The sequence below is a fragment of the Papilio polytes genome, unplaced genomic scaffold, assembly GCF_000836215.1.
Source record: "Papilio polytes unplaced genomic scaffold, Ppol_1.0 DF823691.1, whole genome shotgun sequence".
Classification (NCBI taxonomy): Eukaryota; Metazoa; Arthropoda; class Insecta; order Lepidoptera; family Papilionidae; genus Papilio; species Papilio polytes.
In genome coordinates this window covers 2,620,171-2,642,035 of record NW_013525513.1, presented here as the reverse complement: position 1 = coordinate 2,642,035, position 21,865 = coordinate 2,620,171, and the positions used below count along the sequence as shown (strand labels likewise).

The window sequence follows — 21,865 nt, the reverse complement described above, 5'->3', positions numbered from 1 at the left end:
ATAAAAACTATATGTGCTTTTATATAAAGTATATGCGTCATGTATTGAAGTGTGTAAATACGTTACCTTTTGTTCTTTATAACAATGTATTTGTTTAGCGTTATCAATGATTCATAACAATTGATATGGTTCTATTGTATTTTTTTTTATTTGTATTTTATATCGGGAAAAACAAAAAATTTACGTACTTTTGAATACCGATTATATGAAGCAGGAAGTTATGGCGCCAGTGCCGGTTTAGCCATATAGCAAGAGTACTACGGCCCCGAATTTAGGGGCTCCGCGCTCAAACGCCTGGCTGACAGTAGTAAAAAAAAAATTTAGATAGGAACCAAAATATCTTGCATGCCTTAAACGCAAACAGCTTAGGCTATGCTACTTCCACTTGAAAATGTATAACTCGATTTCGTCAATTTAAAGCGTAAAAATAAGTAGGTATTTTACGATTTTTTAAAGTTAATGTTCTAATGTTTTATCAAAATAAATTTATAATGTTACTTAATAACATAAACTTGAGAATCTAAAGCAAACCAAGGGCCGCTTCACAGAATTTGCTACAGGCCCCGCGCTGACTTATTCCGACACTATGGCGCCATCTTGACAGGTTATTTATTTTTCTGTTCAACTATTAACGGTGCTCTTAACCACATCCAGTTAATAAATATATTAATTTATTACTTAATATTTTAAGTTTTATTCATATAATAAAATTTTACTCAGATATCGATTGTGATGGCCTAACATTTAGGACACTGCTTATTTTACTAATTGTAAGAGTAAAAATGTGATAAACGCTATTAAAAACTGATTTCGATGTCTTTAACAATACTAATATTGTCTTAGTTTGTTGTCCAAAGATGACCAAACTTAGTGTATTTTATATGTATTTTGTTTGAACGCTAATATATGGAGAAACTTATTGTCTAATACGATAAAACGAAATGTTTTTATTTTGGTAGTATTTTATTCCCTTTGATGTTAAACCATGTTTATAATATTAAAAAACTACGTATCCATTTTAATGTTTTTTTCCCGGACAGTATTAACCGCCGAAGCCAGTACAAAAACATGTGTAAAAACATATGTGTTTTTGAAAAAGAAGGTTGATATTGACAATGTACACTTCGGCAATGTGAACCGAAAAATAAAACTGGAATCGAATTTATGGAATGTTCTAGAGTTCAGTTATAATATCAAAAAATCAACCAAAAAAATGGGACCCATCTGCAAGCATTACCTTTAGGATAAAAAAAGAATTATCAAAATCGGTCCACTAGCGGCAGAGTTATGCCGTAACACACATAAAAAAAAACATACAGACGAATTGAGTACCTCCTTCTTTTGGGAAGTCGGTCAAAAATAGCATTATTTGTGATAATATTAACCGTGAAAACACACTTTTAAAATATCGTTTTTTTTTTGTTTACCCAAATAAGATAAATGTTCTTACAAGTATTAGCAATTAACTCGATGTATGTTAAGTTGAATTTATAAATAAAAAAAATGAATATTTTGTTGTATTTATTTAATTAGTAATCTTAGGATGAATATCTATATTACATCCACTTCCATTAACTTTAAGTGTATGCTACATAATTACAAGTGACAGCTTAAACATAACAAAACATAAATTATAAAAAAAATTAGGAGTAATAAATGTAAAAAATTAGGAGTAATTTAATTTTGGTTATTTCGAAACTTAATTTAAAATTTATCAGAAATGCTGATAGATACACTAGAAAAAAGCGTAAAAAATAACAAGCAAAGGAAACACAAACAATTGTTTTTTTTTAAATGCTGTCAATACAAAAAAACTTATAAAACTCATTCATTCCTCTTTAATACCATGCCCAGTCTTATTAATATACGCAAATTATTGCAGCCTAATATTAAATACTAGGTTTTGCTCGCGACTTTGTCCACGAAGAATACAAAAAAATATAATAAATATAACCTATTCAGCGAGCATGTAGCTTTCTAAAGAAAGAATTTTTAAAGTTATTCTGGTAGTTTTTGAGTTTATTCATTACGTACAAAAATACAAATCTTTCTTCTCCTAGAGTTAATATCGAAGGCAAATATTTAATATGGATTTTTATACGATATTATACTATTTGTATAATTATTTACCGCAAGATAAAAACTAAAAAAGTAAAGAAGCATATTTTTTCAAGATCTAGTAATCAAACTTCAATAATGAAAATCAAAATTAAAAAACGAGTTTACAAAATATATGAAAATCAAATAAAGCCTCACTATAAGTCTACAGTCAGCTGCATAAATATGTATACATTTACAAAACTAGAAACACACTTTAGATTTCAAAAATGCTTATGTACAGTCACGGAAATCCGCAGTGTACCACTTTAAGAGAAATTGCCTTGTTCATTGCCACGACACAAACTCCGCCTTACAAATAACCAATTAGATAGCAGTGAGTGGACGAAGGAATAATAATAAAAAGAGTTTCTTTGAGAGTCGATTATCACTAAAGTATATTTTTAGCACAGACATTTATAAGCTGCGTTTATTGGTTTTTCGCGCGCGTGGTTTTCAAACGAATGCATTTTTATAAGTGGAACACCACCAGTTTCCCCGATTGTACATATTCAAATTTAGAAGCATACAAATGGATAAGTAAATATATTTTTGAAGATTACTTAGTTTTTGAAGCTTTGCAAATACGCTAACTACATATATATGTATTTCACTGGACTTCACCTATGTACTGTTCATAGTATTGTATATCTTATACCTTAGTAATTAAAATAACCCTAAATATCTTAGTAGGTAATATTTAGGACCTGTCCCACCATTGGCTGATAGAGGCTCAGATAGCTTAAAGACATCAAATTATCAGACGAATTATAATTTGGTGGGACAGGCCCGTAGATGTGTATGGACAACATTTTTATATCTAGAAATAGATTAGAATTCAGATAATTTCAAATAGAGCCGTTTTATTGATATTCAAATACCAGAAAATATAAAACAGCGCTATTAGAAACATATTTTACAGAGACAAAAATAAATCTATTTGGGATAACGTATAAAATCGTCTAAATAAATAAGTTATTGTCACTTCGTAATATTAATAATTAAATTATTGACAATGTATGATGAATTATCTCTGTATAGATGAAAAATTAATACAAAAAAATAATAATTTAAGCTTGCCTTATTTTCTTATCCCTTACATTTTCTTTGATAAATGATTAAGTCAGTGGAATTCTACTTTTAACCCTTAAATGCATGATGTTGCATTTATACACCAATCTTTTCTTCTATACGCAATATACTATTTAAAAAAATAATTGTTTTTCCTTAATCTATGTTCAATTCACTACCCGTTCCAATTTATGGTATTTAAAAGGAAAAATCGTGCATTTAAGGGTTAACTACATTATTTTGAAATAAGGAAATGGACGCTATACCTTACATGATTCAAAAGATATATCAATATAGGAAAGTTATTCTTATATAAAGAAATATCTTTGTAGGGAGAGATGACAGATGACGTATGTTATTTGGAGGACGAAAACTCGTTACTACGGAAATATGATAAAGTAGGGGAGATGATTCTATATCTTAAAATATTTAATAAGGCACAAAAGCATTCCTAAAAATAAATAAAAAAATGAAAAAATTCGCTTCCATTTCTAAGGAACTTAACACAATTATCAATTAACCTAATTAAAAAGTTGGATAAATTATTGATTTAAATAAATAGGTTATAAAAAAACAGAATACACCAAACATTTAGAATGTAAAAAATAGACAGAAGTATTTTTATATTACCTGAGTACAACTCAATGGAGTACTTTGGGCTGACTCAAGTGGCGAGTAATACACATTTCTATATACCTTTAAATATATGAAATTATAATATAAATAACAAACCTATCTAAAAACTACTTTAATGCTTTAATCAAGGAATTATTTAAAACAGACATATTTGTATTAATAACACTAAAAATGTCCATAACAAATACTTCTATACTATTATAATAAAGCGTAAACCCACACTTCTTTGTTGCCTAAGATATCAGCAATTACAGCATATTTTTGAATAATTATTTTTTTTAATAAAAAGCCCTTCACTAACGTCACGCTTTAGGCTATATATTTAAACGACTTTGAACTTAGCGGTAAATATTTTGGATAAAAACCCTAATGTGGGAAAGAGACCATAAGTTGCTGCCAACATCAAGGAAGCTAGGTTGCCATCGTGTCATGTCATTTTGACATTTGCAATTGATAATTTGACAAATGTAAACAGTGAAATAAAATTTTCATAATTTCATGCGGATGAAGCCGCACGGGAAAAGTTAGTACACAATAAATGAATTACCAGCGAAAAACTCATTTCCATTGAATTCGACTTGTACAGTCGCGGAAATCTGCGGTGTTGAACATTTGGGAAAATACCTTGAAACGAAACAAACTTCCTCATCTTACAAATAATTATGTTACAATTAGCTCAAACAATGAAATAATAAAAAGCAAAGAGTTTAAAAAACATATAGACTACGCATAGTTGACACTTTACTTGAGATATTTTTCACATAATCTATTGACAGTCATATTCTTATATGTGATTTATTTATTTTATAACAAAAGATGGAGCTTATTATAATTTTGTAATAACTCAATACAAATATGAAGTTGCACTAAACCTGACAATTACATGTGAGAGAATTTCCGTTGAAAATTGTTTCCTATGCATAGTCGGATTATTCCCAACCGTCACCCTGCTCTGTCTCCACATGGAGACAGATGACAATAAAAAGTTTCACCCATTTTGCGACGAGAGGACGGTTGGAACTTATTTTATTTCATAACTGTTTCATCTCTCACCTTATTGGTGATAGTGGGACTAAAAGGTGGGACGGATGAAATTTAGTCTCACGTGGGGACAGAGCAGGGGGACGGTTGGGATTAATCCATCTAGTTTATATATTTCTTAAATATATTTTTTTTCGTATATATATTTAAATTCTATTGATTATTGTTTGTCGTTTCGTTGTAAGTTTGTATGTGGTGCACCGCCAGCTTCCCCGAGAGTACAGCTAGCGCAGGTCGGCGGGCGCGGGCAGCGCGAAGTGCCAGCGCTCGTCCGTGGCCTGGTAGAGCGGCGCCCGCGCGCGCACGCCGCTCGCCGTCGGACGCTCCGACGGCTCAGCACTCAACATCAACTTCAATACCTCCGTCTGCAAATGTTTACATTTATTATTAAAATACAATCTATGTTACTCACTGATAAATTATCTTTCTTATGGTAAAAGAATTTTTAATTTCGGCTCAGTAGTTTTTAAGTTAATCGAATACATATAGGAATACAAATCTTTTCTCTTTATAATATTAGTACAGACGCGCTGTACCCGTGCTCCGTCCGCATCAAATTATAAAATCTTTATTGTATTGTTTACACAAATGTAAGATTTTCCATTGCAAATGTTAAAATTCAAATACACAAACGAAGAAAATATTTAACATTGCATAACAATTATCATTACACCCTAAGTTCAATAACTTAGATTGCTAAATACCATTTAACTAAGTAATGCGTGTTTACGCTTCTATAATAGTATAGAGTATAGATAGTACAGACTAGCTTTTGACACAGATGTAAAACATAGTCTGAAAGAAAACAGAGTCAACTTACTATTTTTTTTTATTCCGGGCGGACGTTATAAAACTAAATTTACTAGCAGAGATGGACACAGAATTTGTTTTTTAGACACATTTTAGTGACGAAACTACAAGGCTACTTCTAACTAGGCCTAATATTTTTCTCTTTCCCTTTCCACCCTTTTCTAAATAGGCAAGGATGGGAAGATTTGACGGTGAAGGAGACGCATAGGAAGGGGAAATATCCTCTTTATATGCGTCTCCTCCGTCAATTAAGGGTAGGCAACGCATTTGCAATTGCAGATGTCAATAGGCAGCGTTCAGGTTTCAGGTGGCCGCTTGCTCGTTTGCTACCTCGTAATATAAAAACCATATATTCATATAGTTGGTGTCTCACCTCAGCAGGATACGTGTGGTGGAAGGAGTCGGGGTAGAGTCCGGCGCGCAGGCGCAGCAGGCAGTGCACGCGCTCCGCCTCCGTGCCGAAGGGCTGCAGCAGCTCGAACAGCACCAGCCCCAGCGAGTAGATGTCCACCTTGTAGTTGTAGGGCTTGCCCACCACCTGCTCCGGCGACATGTACAGGTGCGTGCCTGGATTGACAGGGGGGTTTGGATAATCACAAATTGAGAAATATATAAAGTACGATCTTAAATACGTAATCATATATGTTTTCAACTGTACAGTGCAAATAGGTATAATAACCGAGAATTTTGTATTTTATCACTAACCTTGCTTGCTTAATGTTGGCAGCTTATAGTTTATAGTCCCTTTCCTACATGAAGGATTTATACCTAATTTATTTGCCCCCTAAGTGTAATAGCAAAAAACACCTAAAGCGTGTAAGTGTAGGACGACCACGAAGTAGTATATGTTGACGCTTTATTATATGCTAGCTTTCGCCCGCGTGGAATTAAAACAAAAAAACAAAACTGATGTCAACATTGATGTCAATTTTCATCGAAATCCGTTCAGCCGTTTAGGCTACAAACTCTAACAAACATCCATCCATCTAAACTTTCGCATTTATATTAGTATGAAGTATATCCTTACCTACTCGATGCGTGTGTCTAGCATACACATCGATATCCGTAGTTTCTCCGTCCTGTGAACTGTCGTTCATAGCGGTGACGAGACCGAAGTCCCCCACCTTAACGCGGCCGTCGGGCGCAAAGAAGATATTACTGGGCTTCAGGTCGCGGTGGATTAGACCCGCTAAATGAACGTACTCTACCGCTGATACTATCTGACTGAACAGTACGTTTGCCTGCGATAATACATTTTTATATAGAAACGAACAGAGATTTTTTTTTTATAACATAAGGTGGCAAACGAGCATGCGGTCACCTGAATCCGCCAAAATGGCGAAGCGACCGCTGCCCATAGACATCCGCAATTGCAGATGCGTTGCCTACCCTTATCCGACGGAGGAGGAGACGCACATAAATCGGATATTTCCCCTTCCTATGCATCTCCTCCACTGTCAAATTCACTTCCTCTTCCCATCCTCTCCTTATAAGAAAAGGGTGGTAAAGAGAGAGGGACTTAAAATAGGCCTCCGGCACCACACTCATCAGACGAAACACGGAATTGGTTCCATCTGACGCCTGTCTTCTGTGTGGTCGTGGTATTACTGGGGGCGTGCCGGCCCTGCACTGCTAACATGTTAAAGCGGGCACTACCACTGTTATTAGATTAGTATTAGAGTGCTTTGGAGGACGATAACCCGGTGCGCCGACCCTACGGGAGTAGGATAAGGCTGGGGAGATGATGATGATAGAAACGAACACTACATTCAGTCTTTGGGTAAATTACTATAAATAGTTCACTCTCTTGTAACGTCAACTGAAACTTAACTGACTGGAGTATTGTTACATATATATATATATTTTTTAACATTAATAAACCAGCGCTTGACCAATTAATTTAAGCATCAGATGAATACGCTTTTTAAATTAAAATAGGGACCAATACAATGTAAAATAATCGTTTATCTTGTCAAGTACATTATTGTACAATTCCATTTGTATACCGAGCACAGTACATTTTAATATTTATTTGGTTTGTGGTACGAACTAACTTGAGGTTGAGGGTTTGAACCCCGCCATTCGACTACTGCCGTAAACCATACCCTAGCACAAGCCTAGAGCTTAGTTGGAACGATTAAAGGAAATGTTAGTAAATTAACAAAAATCTACTAAAATTGTTAATAAAAAAAAAAAGTTTTCCTGTCACCTGTTGGAATGTACAAATGTACATTCTAACAGAGCTAATTTGAATTGCTACTTAGTTTATTTGCAAAAAGTTAGGCAGTTTTTGGAAGTACAACACCGCGGATTCCCTCGACTGTACTTTGTAATGAAAATAAACATAATTACTGACATGCTGTCTTCGGGCATCCCAGGTCCTGTTGTGTCGAAGCCAGTCGTGCAGGCTGTCGCGTCGGCACAGCTGCATCTGGATGTATAAGTACATCTTGCTGCCCCCGGCCCCGGCCCCGGCCCCGGCCTCCGCCCCTGCCCCGGCCTCTGCCCCACCCTCCTCGCCCCCGCCCCGCACACACAGGTCTAGTGACCAGTGCCGCGTATGACCTTTCTGAATGGACATAGATGTTAATGTATAGTCAACTAGCTTTCGCCCGTGACTCCGTCCGCGTGGAATTAAAAAAAACAAAAGTAGCTTATGTGTTCTTCCACACTATCATATACATCTATGCCCAATTTTATCGAGATACGTTTAGGTAAATGTCACACTCAAAGACATTATTTGGTTATTAAAGAAAACCCTAAGTGTAGATATATTGAGAAAAATACTGAGGTAAGCCACTTTAAGTACCGTATCTAACATTGAATACAAGTTTCTTTTGTAAAATAGATAAGAATTAAAAAAAAATTAGAACATCTTGTATTCTTTCGTTTCTTAAATGTACTCTCAACCTTTGTTCAATTTTAGACACAAAGATAGTCATTTTTATATAGAAATGTAATGTAACAAATATCTAATAAATTAGTACATTTTTTTTTTAATTTCATTTACACTCAACTTTCATTCAATCATGTAGAAAAGACATTTTTAATATATTTAGTAATCACTTACCTTTTTCTTACTATGGTTAGAGGTGTCCGTTTTAACATATCCGTCATATTCCTTCACTTTATCTAATATCTTATTAGAAAGGTCCTGCCTTTCCTTTGTGCTATCTTGAAATACAATAAAAGAATCATCTTTCTTAGATTCACTTCGGAAACCGGTTGTATGTGATTTAGACAACATCGAGTTATCCCAACTTTGTAAATCTTTGGATAATATATTAGGAGGCTCCGTGTTTGTATGTTTTTTCGATGTTTCTGATATTTTTGACGCGTCCTCGTCGAATATAATGCTGAAGGAATCGTTACAGCTTAGAGATCTGAAAGTTTTTTTACATGTAAACATTATGAAAAAAAAAAAATTAATAAACTATTCTCATGTAGATAATTCATACCGTATATTACAATGTAATTAAAGTTTACATATAAATGAATAAAAATATAGATTTCCTAACTTCTTTAAAAAAATCGTGGCTAATGTAAGCTAACTTTCTCCTCGCATAAAAATGTATGAATAAATTGTGTATACATTTTTTATTACAAAGTAACACTAAGTATGAGAAAATTTAGGCAGTCTTACTAATATCATAAATGCGAAAGTTTAGATGGATGGATGTTTGTTATAAGATATCTCCAAAACAGCTTAATAGGTCTGTATAAAACTTGTATTGTCATATAGAATATTCTGGAAGAACATGGCCACTTACTAACATTAAATTTCTCGCGGAAGGATTTACGGGTAAAACATAGTTTAGACAAACTATTACCTGTGTCGTCTAGGTTCCTTTAATTTGTCGTAGTCCAGTGCGTCAACACAGTAATCCAGTGGCTTGTGCAAGTTAAGTGTGACACTGTCCGCTTTGAGGGGTGATTTGTTGGGGGATGAGGGGGATGAGGGGGATGTTGGGGTTACGGGGGTGGCAGAGCTGGCCTCTTCGCTGCTCAACACTGACATACTGCCGAGTTCACTGTAATATAAAATCTGGGGTAAAATATTCATCTTCAAAATAATTGTCTTGTAGAAATTTATATATCATGTTATATATTTAAAGAATCTATACATATAAAAAAATTGGAGTGTCTGTTTGTAACATCAAAAGAAAAAAAATTGCTAGTAACGAAAATCGAATTAAAAAAATGTTTCTCTGTTTGTCCGTAATCCGCGTTTGTTCCGAGCAATCTTCGAAACGGCTGGGCCGAGGTCAACGGGACTTTCACTGGAGGGTAGCTGACATGGACGGGCATATTATAGGCTACACATTTTTTATTCCGCGCTGTCAAAATGGCGACCGGACCGCTATATCTGGAACTGGTGGAGCGAGTGGAAGGTAGTTGTTAAAACGTCGATGCACACGAAAATGTTCTGCGCTAACGAATTTTGCGGGCGATGATCGTATATATATAAAACTATGTAACAGCAAAACTCAATAACTGGACTGACATTCAAATGGCATAATGTAAAAACTAACTGGCGCCAGTAATTTCGTTTGACATACATAGATGGCGCTACTGTCAGTCGGTGATCTGCCGCCGCCGCGTGCGGACGTGTATGTGATTAAATCTTACCGCATAAGTACAGCATCTCGTTTCTCCTGCCAGTCCGGCGGAGGCTCCTCGAGCCAGGCGTTGAAGTAACGCACTATATTCTCGTGTTCCAACTTCGCGAGCGCCCGCACTTCACGTAATACACGCTCGCGTTTAGATTGCCTGAAAATGTATAAAAATAACTATTAATTTTACTCTACAAATGTTTGAGATTTTTTATTTTATTTTATGAAATACTAGCTTTGGTCCGCGACTCCGTCAGCGTGGAATTAATAAAATCAAAAGTAAGTAGCCTATGTGTTCTTCCAAACTATTCTCTATACCTGTACCAAATTTCATCGAAATCCAGCCATTCAGCCGTTTATGCTACAAACTCTAACAAACAACCATCCATCTAAACTTTCGCTTTTATAATATTAGTATGAAGTATGATTAGCTGTTCCTGTTATATTTTATTCTTTACACTAAGTAAATATATTGCAAGTGTCAAAATTAAAATACTCAAATGAAAATGGCCTTTACTATTGGTTGACAATTTAAGCAACCAGTTTTCGTAGCTTATTAGAGCATTTATTTACAATTTACTCAGCCCCTAAGCTTATATAGCCTAGAGTATGAAGTATTAACTTGACCACATACAGCCATAATAAACCTGATATAAAGTTAAACTTAGAAATAAGTAACTTTTTTTATAATATAAGGTAGCAAACGAGCAAGCGGCCACCTGAATCCACCGAAATGGAAAGCGACCGCTGCCCATAAACATCCGCAATTGCAGATACGTTGCCTACCCTTTAATGACAGAGAACATAAAGAGGACATTTCCACTTCCTATGCGTCTCCTCCACCGTCAAATCCAATTTTTCTTTCCATCCTTTCCTCTCAATAAAGGGTGGATAGGAAAAGGGACTAAAATTAGTCCTCCGGCACCACACTCATCAGACTGCACGCGGAATTGCTTCCACTTTACGCCTGCTTTCTGTGTGGTCGTGGTATTGCTGGGGGCGAGCCGACCCATTCGTGCGAAGATGTTAAAGCGGGCCCTTACCACTATTATAATGTATGCTTATACTCAGTTTACTCCTAAGATTAACTTTAGACCGAGTTTATTTGTAAGGCTGTTAGAATTACAGATTCTATGAAGAATTATTGCAATTTTTTTTCAATATTTCACTTACCTCTTCGGTAGAGTAATCCGTTTAACAGCATACGAACAATGATCAATATTATTCCTCGCTTCAAAAACAACACCAAAACCTCCTTGACCCAAACAACGTAACGGAGTGAAATCATTTTCATATCTTCCAGAATATTCCTTTGTCGATTGAGGTCTTTCATAATGTCGTTCCACAACTATCACTTCTTGGTTCACTGGTACTGGAGTTGGAGGTGGTATCTTCTGTGCGAAGAGTTTGGGCCAGATGAGCAGGTTCAGGAGTAACGCTGTGCTGACCGTGATGAGGAAGACTTCCTTCCACCAGAACCAGAGGGAGTAGACGTGGACGTGAACGTGATGGTGATCGAATTGGTTCTCACTGTTGTTGGGGATCACGTCTGATGGTTCGAAGGTTTCGGAGACTTGGACTGCTTGGTCGCAGGTATCTTGGATGTAGAGGAAGAAGCCGTGGTTTCCTGGTGATAAGGGGCTTTATATGTAGAACAGATTTTTATAGGTTATTGATTTGTATGGGATTTTTTTTAAATAGATTATGTTTTATATTAAACTAGTTGTTGCACGCGACTTTGCCCGCGTGAAATTAATGTTGCTCGATGATAACGTTGCTTTTTAATGGTGAGTTTTTGCAGCCCAGTACTTTGAGTTATTGCAATATGTACACAAATATTTCCTCTTTATAATATATTTGTATAGAAATATCTTGTTAACATTGAGTTTTTGTAAATTCATATTAATGTGGATTTCTGCTATCTTAACATTTTCAGAGAAAAAAAAAATCTCCTCTTCAAACTTTCATCATTTTAATTTTTTTAACATAGGTATTCAAACTTGGTAGAAACTTTTAACAAATTTAAATTACATGGTTATTATTACGATGTATATCGACCGATGTTACAAATATAACGGCAAGGGTTTTAATGCCTAGTGAAGCTGGGCATCGCCAGCTTCTGATCTAGGGGAAGGGGGGGGGGGCAGATTAACTAAAAGTACGACTAGGCCGGTGACTAATGGGGGGGTAGTCGTTTTTGAGTTATGTACCTGCTAGGGAATGTAAGAGGTAGTTTCTCTAGGGGGGAGCTCCCCCTCTCTGGCAGAGCATAGCTTACCAGTTAATCCAGGATTCCTGTAGAGTGCGACCAGTGAGAGGTCAGGGTCAGTATCGTGCAGACTGAGCGCGGTCTGCGCCGCGCTGAGCAGCGGCCGCGAGTGCTTCAGTTTCCATGGCAACGGCCGCGCTGCCACCGACGTCTCCACCTTCTGTGCGTACAACACGCTCTCTTGGATGTATAACTGTCGAATACAAGAAACTATATAAATTAAGGGTAAATTGTTGGAAACATTCTGTATTAGTATCTTAAATGCGTGATTTTTTCTTTTTAAGTGCCCTAAATTGAAACGGGTATTAAATTGAACATAGATTAAGGGAAAAATAAAAAAAAAAACATTTTTTAAAATAATCTATTGGGTTTGGAAAAGAAGATTGGTGTATAAATGCATCATGATTTTATTGGATTGCAATTACGGGTTAAACAACTAAATAAATTTAATAAGTAAATGACTAAATAACATTAGTTAAAAATTGTCAATTTTTTTGAATACAAAAATCTAATACAAAAAAATTGAATTACAATAAAAAAAATGATCCATTTAAGCAGTAAACTAAAGATAACAATTAATAAATCCGTAAAAATAACCGTGTAAAGAGCCTTTACGAGATATTTAAACACAATTACATATTTTAGAACCATTTAATCTATTTAATGATTTACTCCAATCCGGCTCGTTTGGACCAAATGTTTAATAAACAAATTGGTAAAATAAAACAAAATAAAACATCTTAAACAAAACAAAATAAAAAAAACACCTTACTAATATTACAGCGAAAGTTTCGATGGATGGATGTTTATTATTAAATATATCTGGTAAGACTAAACGGATCTAAATGAAATTTGACACAGATGTTGACCATAGACTAGTTAAGAAGTTTTTTAATGCCTAGCTGATTATATAAAAACACACGACGAAACAGTTGTATGTATACATTTTATGACTAACCTGTCGGTCGTGGACCCCTATGTAGAGCGAGGGCGGGGCGGGCTCGGCTTCAGCCAGCGCCTGCGCGGCCTGCCACAGCACGTCCACGTGCTGCAGCGTGCCGCCCTGCAGCCGCCACAGGCTTGCCACAGGCGCTTCTAGCTACACAATACACACAATAACACAATGTTACTGACGTGTGGATGATCCCAAGGGTTCTCGCGGAAGGTCAGCGCTGGTACTTCAATAGGAGCATCCAGCATTTATAGCTGAGCGAGGACCCAATCCAGTCAGCATTGCAACGCTAATTTTAAATATTTCTTTTTTTCATTAGTTACGTTTCTCATTATTTTGTGTTTAATTACTTTTTCTTTCATAATTGTAGTGTTGACAAGGATTAAATATTATTTTATTTTTTTTTCAGTGTGATCAGTTTCTCTGTGGTATGGATGGCGGGGGCATCCATCACACAGGGCACCACCCTAGTTTTTTTAATTACCCTAACACAGCCTACAGTTTGGACACAAGTACTTTGCCCTAAGGGAAATTAATAAAGTTTTTTGTTTGTAGGTTTTCCTAATTACATTTTCGTCGTATAAAACCAAATTAATTTGAACCCTTTCCTAACTGAAAATGCTTCATTCCAAAGGTCAAGTTAAAATGGTTATTACTTTATATATTAAAAAATAAACTGATCACTTGTCTTGTTACAAATTCATTGAACATTTAGTACTTGAATTGGTCAGTAGATTTATTTATAGATTGTACGATTTGTTGTTCGATTTGTTACAAGACATATCTTCAGTTGCTTGATTAATCAGTAAAATTTGACGAAACACTGATTACATTACCAAAAATAATGTAAAATACAGTAAAATCCATGTCACGTACTTTCTGTTGCCAGAGAGGTTTCTGTGATCCGGGTAGTCGTACTGCGACCACGCCCTCGGGCAGGTCGACGCCCACAGTGACGGGGCTGGGCGGAGCGCCCGCGCCGAGGCACTCCCGCCGACTCACCGATAGCTGGTGCTCCGCCACACTGAAGTTCCATCTGATAACCACATAGCCTAATGTTAGTCATTCTAATAATGCTAAAGTTTAGATGGATGGATAATTATTAGAGTTTGTAGCCTAAAGAGCTGAACGAATTTCGATGAAATTTGGTATAAGTGGTAGAGGAGAGTCTGGAAGAACATATAGGCTACTTACATTTGTTTTTTTAACTCCATGCGGACGGAGTCGCGGGCGAAAGCTAGTATATCATAAGTAGGCTCTACTTACTACGCTTCAAAGTAGTCGAAGTACAAAGAGTTCGTAACATCGTGTATAGCAACAAAGTCAAATAAAAACATATTTACAAAGACTTTTTATTAACATAAAAAGTGTATTTTAACATTCCGTCGACAAGACTCAAGCATATCAGTATATTGACTGTTGACAAAAAACCAAAAATTTTCCAATAAAACATGAACTCACTTTTCCTGTCCGGAGTGCGGTTCAAGGGCTCTCACTGTGCTGGACTGTCGACGCAGGACTAGTACCTCTCGTCCCGCGCCCGCAGTCTGCTCGCTGCTGCAGCCCGCAGACCCGCACTCGTATATCACGGTGCCTGTGTGCGCGTCTATACCCACCCATAGTGTCTCTCTTGCACCTTGAACATAGTATAGAATAAATGTCTAATACCGTACAAAAGGTACAAAAAATAAATCTAGCTGAATCTTACTAATATTAAAAGTGCGACAGTTTGGATGGATGGATGTTTATTAGAGTTTATAGCCTAAACAGCTGAAGGGATCTCGTTGTAGAACATAGTAGAACATAGGCTGTTTACATTTTTTTAAATCCACGCGGACTTAATCGCGGGCAAAAGGCTAGTATGCATAAACTAATCTTAACACAAAAAAAAGAGTGGTAATAGGTGGTCATTTCAGATGGTGCAGGAAATCCCTGCACTGGTTTTCAGGCAGTCCTTTTGTTCAGTATACCAGTACAAATGCACTAAACTAAAAAAAATACAAGGAAAATTTAATAACAAAACTCAATTTAAATACTTTAACTTATAACATTCTCAGTAGGAATTTAAAAACATCCTTAACTTAACTGTAATGTAGGGGTGTTATTGAAACGGCGGTTGGTACTGGACTAATTTATTATGAGTGAACTGACATTATATTATATTAAGGTACCCTCATATACCACAATGGTTAATAAACACAGAATCAAAACAATATTATGTTTTGAAACAATCATTTCCTTCTTTATTCTATTATCAAGAAGATAAGATAAAATACTAAAGAATAAGTCATATATGAGATTTTGGCTAAATTAATACTTTAATGTACTTCATGCATATTCATAACTTTAGATTGAATATTAAAATTGCATTTATTACAGAATTATTTAAGACAGGAAATATCAATTAATTATATATAATTAAGTAATGTGAATTAAGATTCATTATTTCCATTATTAAATAGTACAATTAAGGTTCTATTAAGTTATTGTTGCATAACTTATTTCTTCAACTAAACTTGGATATGCTTTTGAACTATTAAAATAACTTTTTTGGGTTATTTTAAACTTAGTAAAATATTCATTTTTAAGTGTTAGTCAAACTGCTACAGTAGAACCTGGATAACTCAAACCTCAGTAACTTAAAAACCTCTATGAATTCAAAAAATAATATGTTCTCTTCCCATCAAAGCACAAAACCTCTACAACATAGACCTTTGATAACTTAAAACCTCTATAACTTAAAATATTTGGTTTGGACTTTAACTTATAGAGGTTCTACTGTACTATAAATAAAATTATTATATTATACTAGCCTTTGCCCGCGATTTAGTCCGCGCATATATCAAAATAAACTTAGCGAGTAACCAATGTATTCTTCCAGACTATGTTCTAAAACTGTACCAAATTTCATCTATCTTGATGATCTCTAGATCTTTTTTTTCATAATATAAGATGGCAAACGAGCAAGCGGCCACCTAAATCCACCGAAACGGAAAGCGACCGCTGCCCATAAACATCCGCAATTGCAGATGCATTGCCTACCCTTAATTGACGGAAGAGGAGACGCACATATAGAGGACATTTCACCTTCCTATGCGTCTCCTCCACCGTCAAATCCACTTTTCCTTCCAATCCTTTTCTCTTAAGAAAAGTGTGGAAAGGGAAAGGGACTAAAATTAGGCCTCCGGCACCAAACTCATCAGACTAAACGCGGAATTCCTTCCACTTCACGTCTGTTTTCTGTGTGGTCATGGTATTACACCGGGCGAGCCGGCCATACAGTGCGAAGATGTTAAAGCGGGCTCTACCACTCTAGATCTCCAAACAACTTAATGGACATCCAAAGTTGTTTTGGAGATACATAACAAACATCCATCCATCCAAATCCTATTTATAACATTAGTAAGTGTTTCAGCAATGGACATTATCCGATCTATAAACTTACCGGCAATCACCAAATCATCTGAGTACTTAAATGATGATGACAGCAGTTGCTCAGCATCAAATGGCAGAGGTTCGATAGTGTCTCCGCTAAGACTGTATAATGTGCCGCGTAAGGAAGGCACAAGTCGCACCCATTTACCTCCAGCACTTAACTGAAATGATAATAAATAACATAAAATGGGAAAACATAACTTATAATAAGAGTTTTTATAAAAATAAGAGAAGTAACAATTTGTTCAATTAACATAACATAAATAACCAGCTTTCGCCTGTGACTCTGTCCTAGTTGAATTAAAATAAATGAAAGCTTGTAGCCTGTGTGTTCTTCCAGACTATCCTCTACATCTATGCCAAATTTCACTGAATTCAGCTCAGCTATTTAGACTACAAACTCTAAGAAACATCCATCCATCCATCCATCCATCTAAACTTTCCCAATAATAATATTAGTAAGAAGTAAGATTCAACATAGATTTTAAGACTCAATGAAGAGGGAAAGTTTTTTTTCCACCTTAAGAGGTGTTCAGTTTAACAATATTTGAGTTTCAGATTTTATTTTAAGAAAATAAAGATTTACCTCCACATGATGCAGATTGGATGACAGCAATGGCTGAGTTTCTACATCCCAAGCTTTGATACCATTTTTTGTGGAGAAAGCTGTCAACTTTCCATCAACAGTGCTGACAATCACTAAACTGTAAATATAAACATTTGGTTACATTAAATCATTATTTTCAAATAGTGTTTAATTCTAAAATATAAAGGTGGAATTAAGCTACATAAAGTAAAGTAAAAACAAACAAAATTTTGTATTGAAGGTAATTCATTAAGTTGCTAAAAAGATATGTGGAAAGAATACAAATGTTTTATTTCAAATCAAAGTAATATAATGCAATTAGAGTTATGCAGATATAAAGAAATAGATAAAAGTTTAAGAATGCATAAAAAATCGCAAACTGATAGAATGTTAACAAAATGTTACAGCTTAACATATCAAGGTCGCGGTTTATTGGATAATGTTTGTTTTTGCTGCTTAATCTTGAAAATAAGACTACATACTGCAAAAAGTGCAAGAGATTACGCTATCAATTAAAAATGTACGTGTTCTAAACATATAACGCAAAAGTGTACGCTTTATTAAAAAACCCGAAGATTCCTGTCCAAACATGTTCAAAATGTTTAAAAGTAAGAATGTTACGTATTTAAAGTAATCATCTTTCAAGAGTAACTTACTCGTCGGATACACCGTTTGCGTTGTGAGGATTACAAAACGGTAACTTCTGTATCGTAACATCAGCGCTAAGATAAGAAACTAAACATGTAAGCGCAAAAGCAGCCTTCAAGGCGATCACTCGCCAATACCAATCCGACATATTATTATTGCGAAATTATATTCGGACATCTCAAATACCTAGATTTCAGTTTCTAGGTGTCTTACAAAACTTGAGGAAAAATACAAGTTTTATCACTCAATAAATACAAACAACTTTTGCACAGATGATCACTCACACACCTCCACGCGTAATCTATCAAAAATCTGTCAATATGACAGAACTAACAATCGTTGAAAAATATTGCAATGAGTCATCAATGTAAAAAAATAACTATAATTTTTTTATTTTAGATTTTATTTAACATGTTAAAGCAGAAAACACTTTTCAAAACAAATAATATAGTAGTAATTTTTATTAGGAAAATAAGAAATTGAGAAAGACATCGATTGCAGAGCTGTGAAATATGACAGAAAAGAAAAAACAAAATGTGTGATGGCTACGCTTGACGCAAATCTATCATTTCGCTTCGTTTTGTTTGTGTTTGCCGAGCTGTTTGAGAAGTACTTACAAATCGCTGTCTTATAGAATTTTTCAGTTATTATACCTAATCGAGATTTTAAGAAAAATATTATAATTTGTACCTCGATAAATCAATCAAAATAAAATGACGCTGGGAACTTACAACAGGCATCAAGCTCAGAGGAAAAAGTAAAATTTTAGGTTTTTATTGTAAAATATTCCATATTTTCCGATATTTTAAATATAAAATTGATTTGTTAACAGGCAAGCAGCTTTGGCCGCGGCGTTTCCTCAGGGCATTCGCTGTCAGAAATGCTTGGAGTATGGGCATTGGAGCTACGAGTGCACGGGGAAACGAAAAATCTTGGTCCGACCGTCACGCACAAAGATCCTTAAAAAGAATTTAGAAAAGAAGGAAGAAGGCCAGTGCAGGTAAATTTTGATATTAGTGTCGAGTAAAATTTGCCATATGGTTGTTCTTTCTAGAATAGTAACTTGAAGGTAGATAGAAAAAATTATTACTAAGGATTGTAACTGTTGTAACGGATTAACGATCTTCCTAAATTAGATTAAGAAATGTTTTTGACTGAATTTTACAAATGTTTATTGTATTTTTGGCTTACCATATGTTACAATGGGGAATAGCAAGAATAATTTTTTTCAACTTGCCCTATCCCTTATGGAGGGTTGGCACAGAATTTGCTGCTCTTCCATACATTTCAATCAGCCATAATATCTGAATCCACACACACATTATTGGAACTTACCTACTTTGACAATTTTTTTTAAATACCTTACATTAATAATGAATTTTCAAATACAAATATTTGAAACATCAATACTCAAAATCTAAAAGCTTAAGTTTAATTTTAGAACCTACCCTCAATTATGTCAATTTGCAGCAACGGCAAATGCAAGATTCCGAGAAAAAAGAAGCGTGCTAGTTCAGACTGCTCAGACTGTTCGGATTCATCAAGCAGCTCCTCGGACTCAGGTTCAGACAGCTCGGATTCTTCTGGAAGCGATAGCAGCAGTGGCTCAGGCAGTGACAGTGATAGTGGCAGCGGCAGTGACAGCGAGTCGGAATCTGGATCAGGGAGTGATTAAGCTAAAACTGTAATTTTATACAGAAGGTGAGATATTTTGCTACTTTTTATGTTGATCACTGCCATTATAACTGAATTTTATTTTTTATTTCAATACGCACTATTTAAGATGATTTAAATTCTAAAAAACTCGTTTTTACCTTCTTTTTACCGTTTTAATTTTCAATTCTATCTTTCTGTCTATTTTAACAGTATGTTTTAAAGCAAATGGTTTCTATATCTGTCTGATGTAAAAATCATGAGAAATTTAAATGTTTTTCTACTTTCAGAATAAAGGTAGTTGCATATTTGTGTTTAATGTACTCAATAGGATTTAGGCTTGTGTAAATTTTTTTATCTATGTTTTTTTTTTAGCAAAATATCTCATGTTCTCATTTGTAATTGTCTAAATCTTATTATGTTGATATCTTTTCACAGTTTTAAAGAGTTTAAGGAGATTGCCACTGTGAATGGGTTCTTAAAAGTTTGGTTGCGAGCGAATTGTTTTAAAATGAATGCAGGTCATTGAAAATTTAACATGTACTGCGGACTCACCTGGTGGGTTCATACAAAATAGTGTGCATGGAATGTGTTGCCACCTAGTCTAGGGGCAAGAGTTTGTAGTTAAGATAATTCTTAGTGTTAATTTTTAACTATGTGATTGTAAAATTTTTAAACAATAAAATCGACCCATCCCAAATGAAACATTTCTAAAGAAGTCTTAAGATGGTTCGAAATGTAGATTTAGTTGTGTAAAAATGTTGTATTTATTGTTTAGTAGTGATTAGGTCACTCATTTTAAGATTTTAATAGTATGTATGTTGTCTAATTGATGTATAACTAACAGCTATAGGTCTTGAATCACTCAATGTAACGGTTATGCTTTGTAAAAATAAAATTTGCCAATTATTTTTGTTTGATAACTGGATTTATAATAGATGAAATATTGTTTTTAACTGTGACAGAATATGTTTCTTGGAATAAATATTTATTTTAGAAAAGTCTGATTTTTAAAAAAATAATTAAACCAGTCAACTAGCGCAGAGGTTTTATTTACATTATAGTTTACCCCCGATTAGCACTGGCGCTTTTATAACGCGTATTGAATTAGAACAAATGCATTTCCTTGTATATGTTTATATGGTAGCACTTTTTTGTGCAAACGAAATATGAGTTATTTTGAAACAGCCAATTCACAAGAACCACAGCGTTAAAAAAACGCCCGTGCGAATCATCTTCCTTATACTACTGTAAGGTCGGCGCAGCAGATTACTCGGAGTATCACAAACCTACTTTTGGATTCGCACTATTTAGCGCCCGTGCAAATAAGGGCATAAAATGACTATAAGGTATGGGAAGGTTGGATATATGTGTGAAAGAGGATATGCATAAGGTAGCATATAGTATAAAGAAAATAAGAAGAGTAATAATACTGCCGTAGACTCATATGTACTCAATGAGGGACTTGGAGCCCTACCCTAAAGCCCTGACTAGGCCAACCAAGTTAGCCTACTGCGGGTTGACTTCACACATTTTTTCACCATGGTGGGAATCAAGCACTTACTGTACCGTCGAAGTTAATTCTGTGCTGACCCTATTGGGACAAGACAATTGATTGAATGTATGGGTGTAGGTAATAAGATTATCATTTAAACAGAGAACAGAGAGGCACTTTATTTTATTATATTAAAAAACATTCATACAAAACAAATACAAGATTAACATTATAATTAAAGTATGGTGGGAGTGATGATCGGCATTAAAGTAGGTATCCACTGCTAAAAAATCTATATAATATTTTAATATATAGATAGTATTACATTTTGTTTGACTGTATTTTTGGAATTATGGCGAGGGTTTTATACTACTACACTCTTTATTCGAGCTATGGAACATGAGTTTAGGCAGTGGAAGCTTACAATTACAAAATATGTACAGTCGGGGAATCTCTCGGTATTCTAACATAAAAGATTTGTTTAAACACGGAACAATAACCAATACTACGCAGCTTTTGGATATGTTTTATGAAAAAACTAGCTTTCGCCCGCGACTTC

The 21,865-nt window shown here is 34.9% G+C and overlaps 2 protein-coding genes across 2 annotated transcripts; one reads left to right on the top strand and one right to left on the bottom strand.

Annotated features, from left to right (window-relative positions):
* Nucleotides 1–4,868: 4,868 nt before the first annotated feature.
* LOC106104285 (eukaryotic translation initiation factor 2-alpha kinase-like) lies at nucleotides 4,869–18,449 on the bottom strand. Its single transcript, XM_013284290.1, has 15 exons — nucleotides 18,167–18,449; nucleotides 17,511–17,628; nucleotides 16,935–17,085; nucleotides 14,951–15,125; nucleotides 14,366–14,525; nucleotides 13,496–13,636; nucleotides 12,547–12,730; nucleotides 11,442–11,895; nucleotides 10,285–10,425; nucleotides 9,486–9,686; nucleotides 8,726–9,038; nucleotides 8,012–8,224; nucleotides 6,683–6,896; nucleotides 6,029–6,222; nucleotides 4,869–5,210 (listed from the first exon to the last, which is right to left on the bottom strand). The coding sequence occupies exons 1-15, from the start codon at nucleotides 18,304–18,306 to the stop codon at nucleotides 5,070–5,072; spliced, it is 2,940 nt and encodes a 979-aa protein (XP_013139744.1). The 5' UTR covers nucleotides 18,307–18,449; the 3' UTR covers nucleotides 4,869–5,069.
* A 228-nt stretch (nucleotides 18,450–18,677) lies between these two features.
* LOC106104095 (zinc finger CCHC domain-containing protein 10) lies at nucleotides 18,678–20,807 on the top strand. Its single transcript, XM_013284040.1, has 3 exons — nucleotides 18,678–18,915; nucleotides 18,991–19,158; nucleotides 19,629–20,807. The coding sequence occupies exons 1-3, from the start codon at nucleotides 18,872–18,874 to the stop codon at nucleotides 19,831–19,833; spliced, it is 417 nt and encodes a 138-aa protein (XP_013139494.1). The 5' UTR covers nucleotides 18,678–18,871; the 3' UTR covers nucleotides 19,834–20,807.
* The last annotated feature ends 1,058 nt before the right edge of the window (nucleotides 20,808–21,865 follow it).

Coding starts and splice junctions, on each gene's coding strand:
- LOC106104285 (XM_013284290.1), bottom strand. CDS start 18,306: ATGTCGGATTGGTATTGGCGAGTGATCGCCTTGAAGGCTGCTTTTGCG. Junction 17,629..18,166: donor GCAAACGGTGTATCCGACGA/GTAAGTTACTCT, acceptor TTATATTTACAG/TTTAGTGATTGTCAGCACTG. Junction 12,731..13,495: donor TAGGGGTCCACGACCGACAG/GTTAGTCATAAA, acceptor TGTATTCGACAG/TTATACATCCAAGAGAGCGT.
- LOC106104095 (XM_013284040.1), top strand. CDS start 18,872: ATGACGCTGGGAACTTACAACAGGCATCAAGCTCAGAGGAAAAA. Junction 18,916..18,990: donor CATCAAGCTCAGAGGAAAAA/GTAAAATTTTAG, acceptor ATTTGTTAACAG/GCAAGCAGCTTTGGCCGCGG. Junction 19,159..19,628: donor AAGGAAGAAGGCCAGTGCAG/GTAAATTTTGAT, acceptor GTCAATTTGCAG/CAACGGCAAATGCAAGATTC.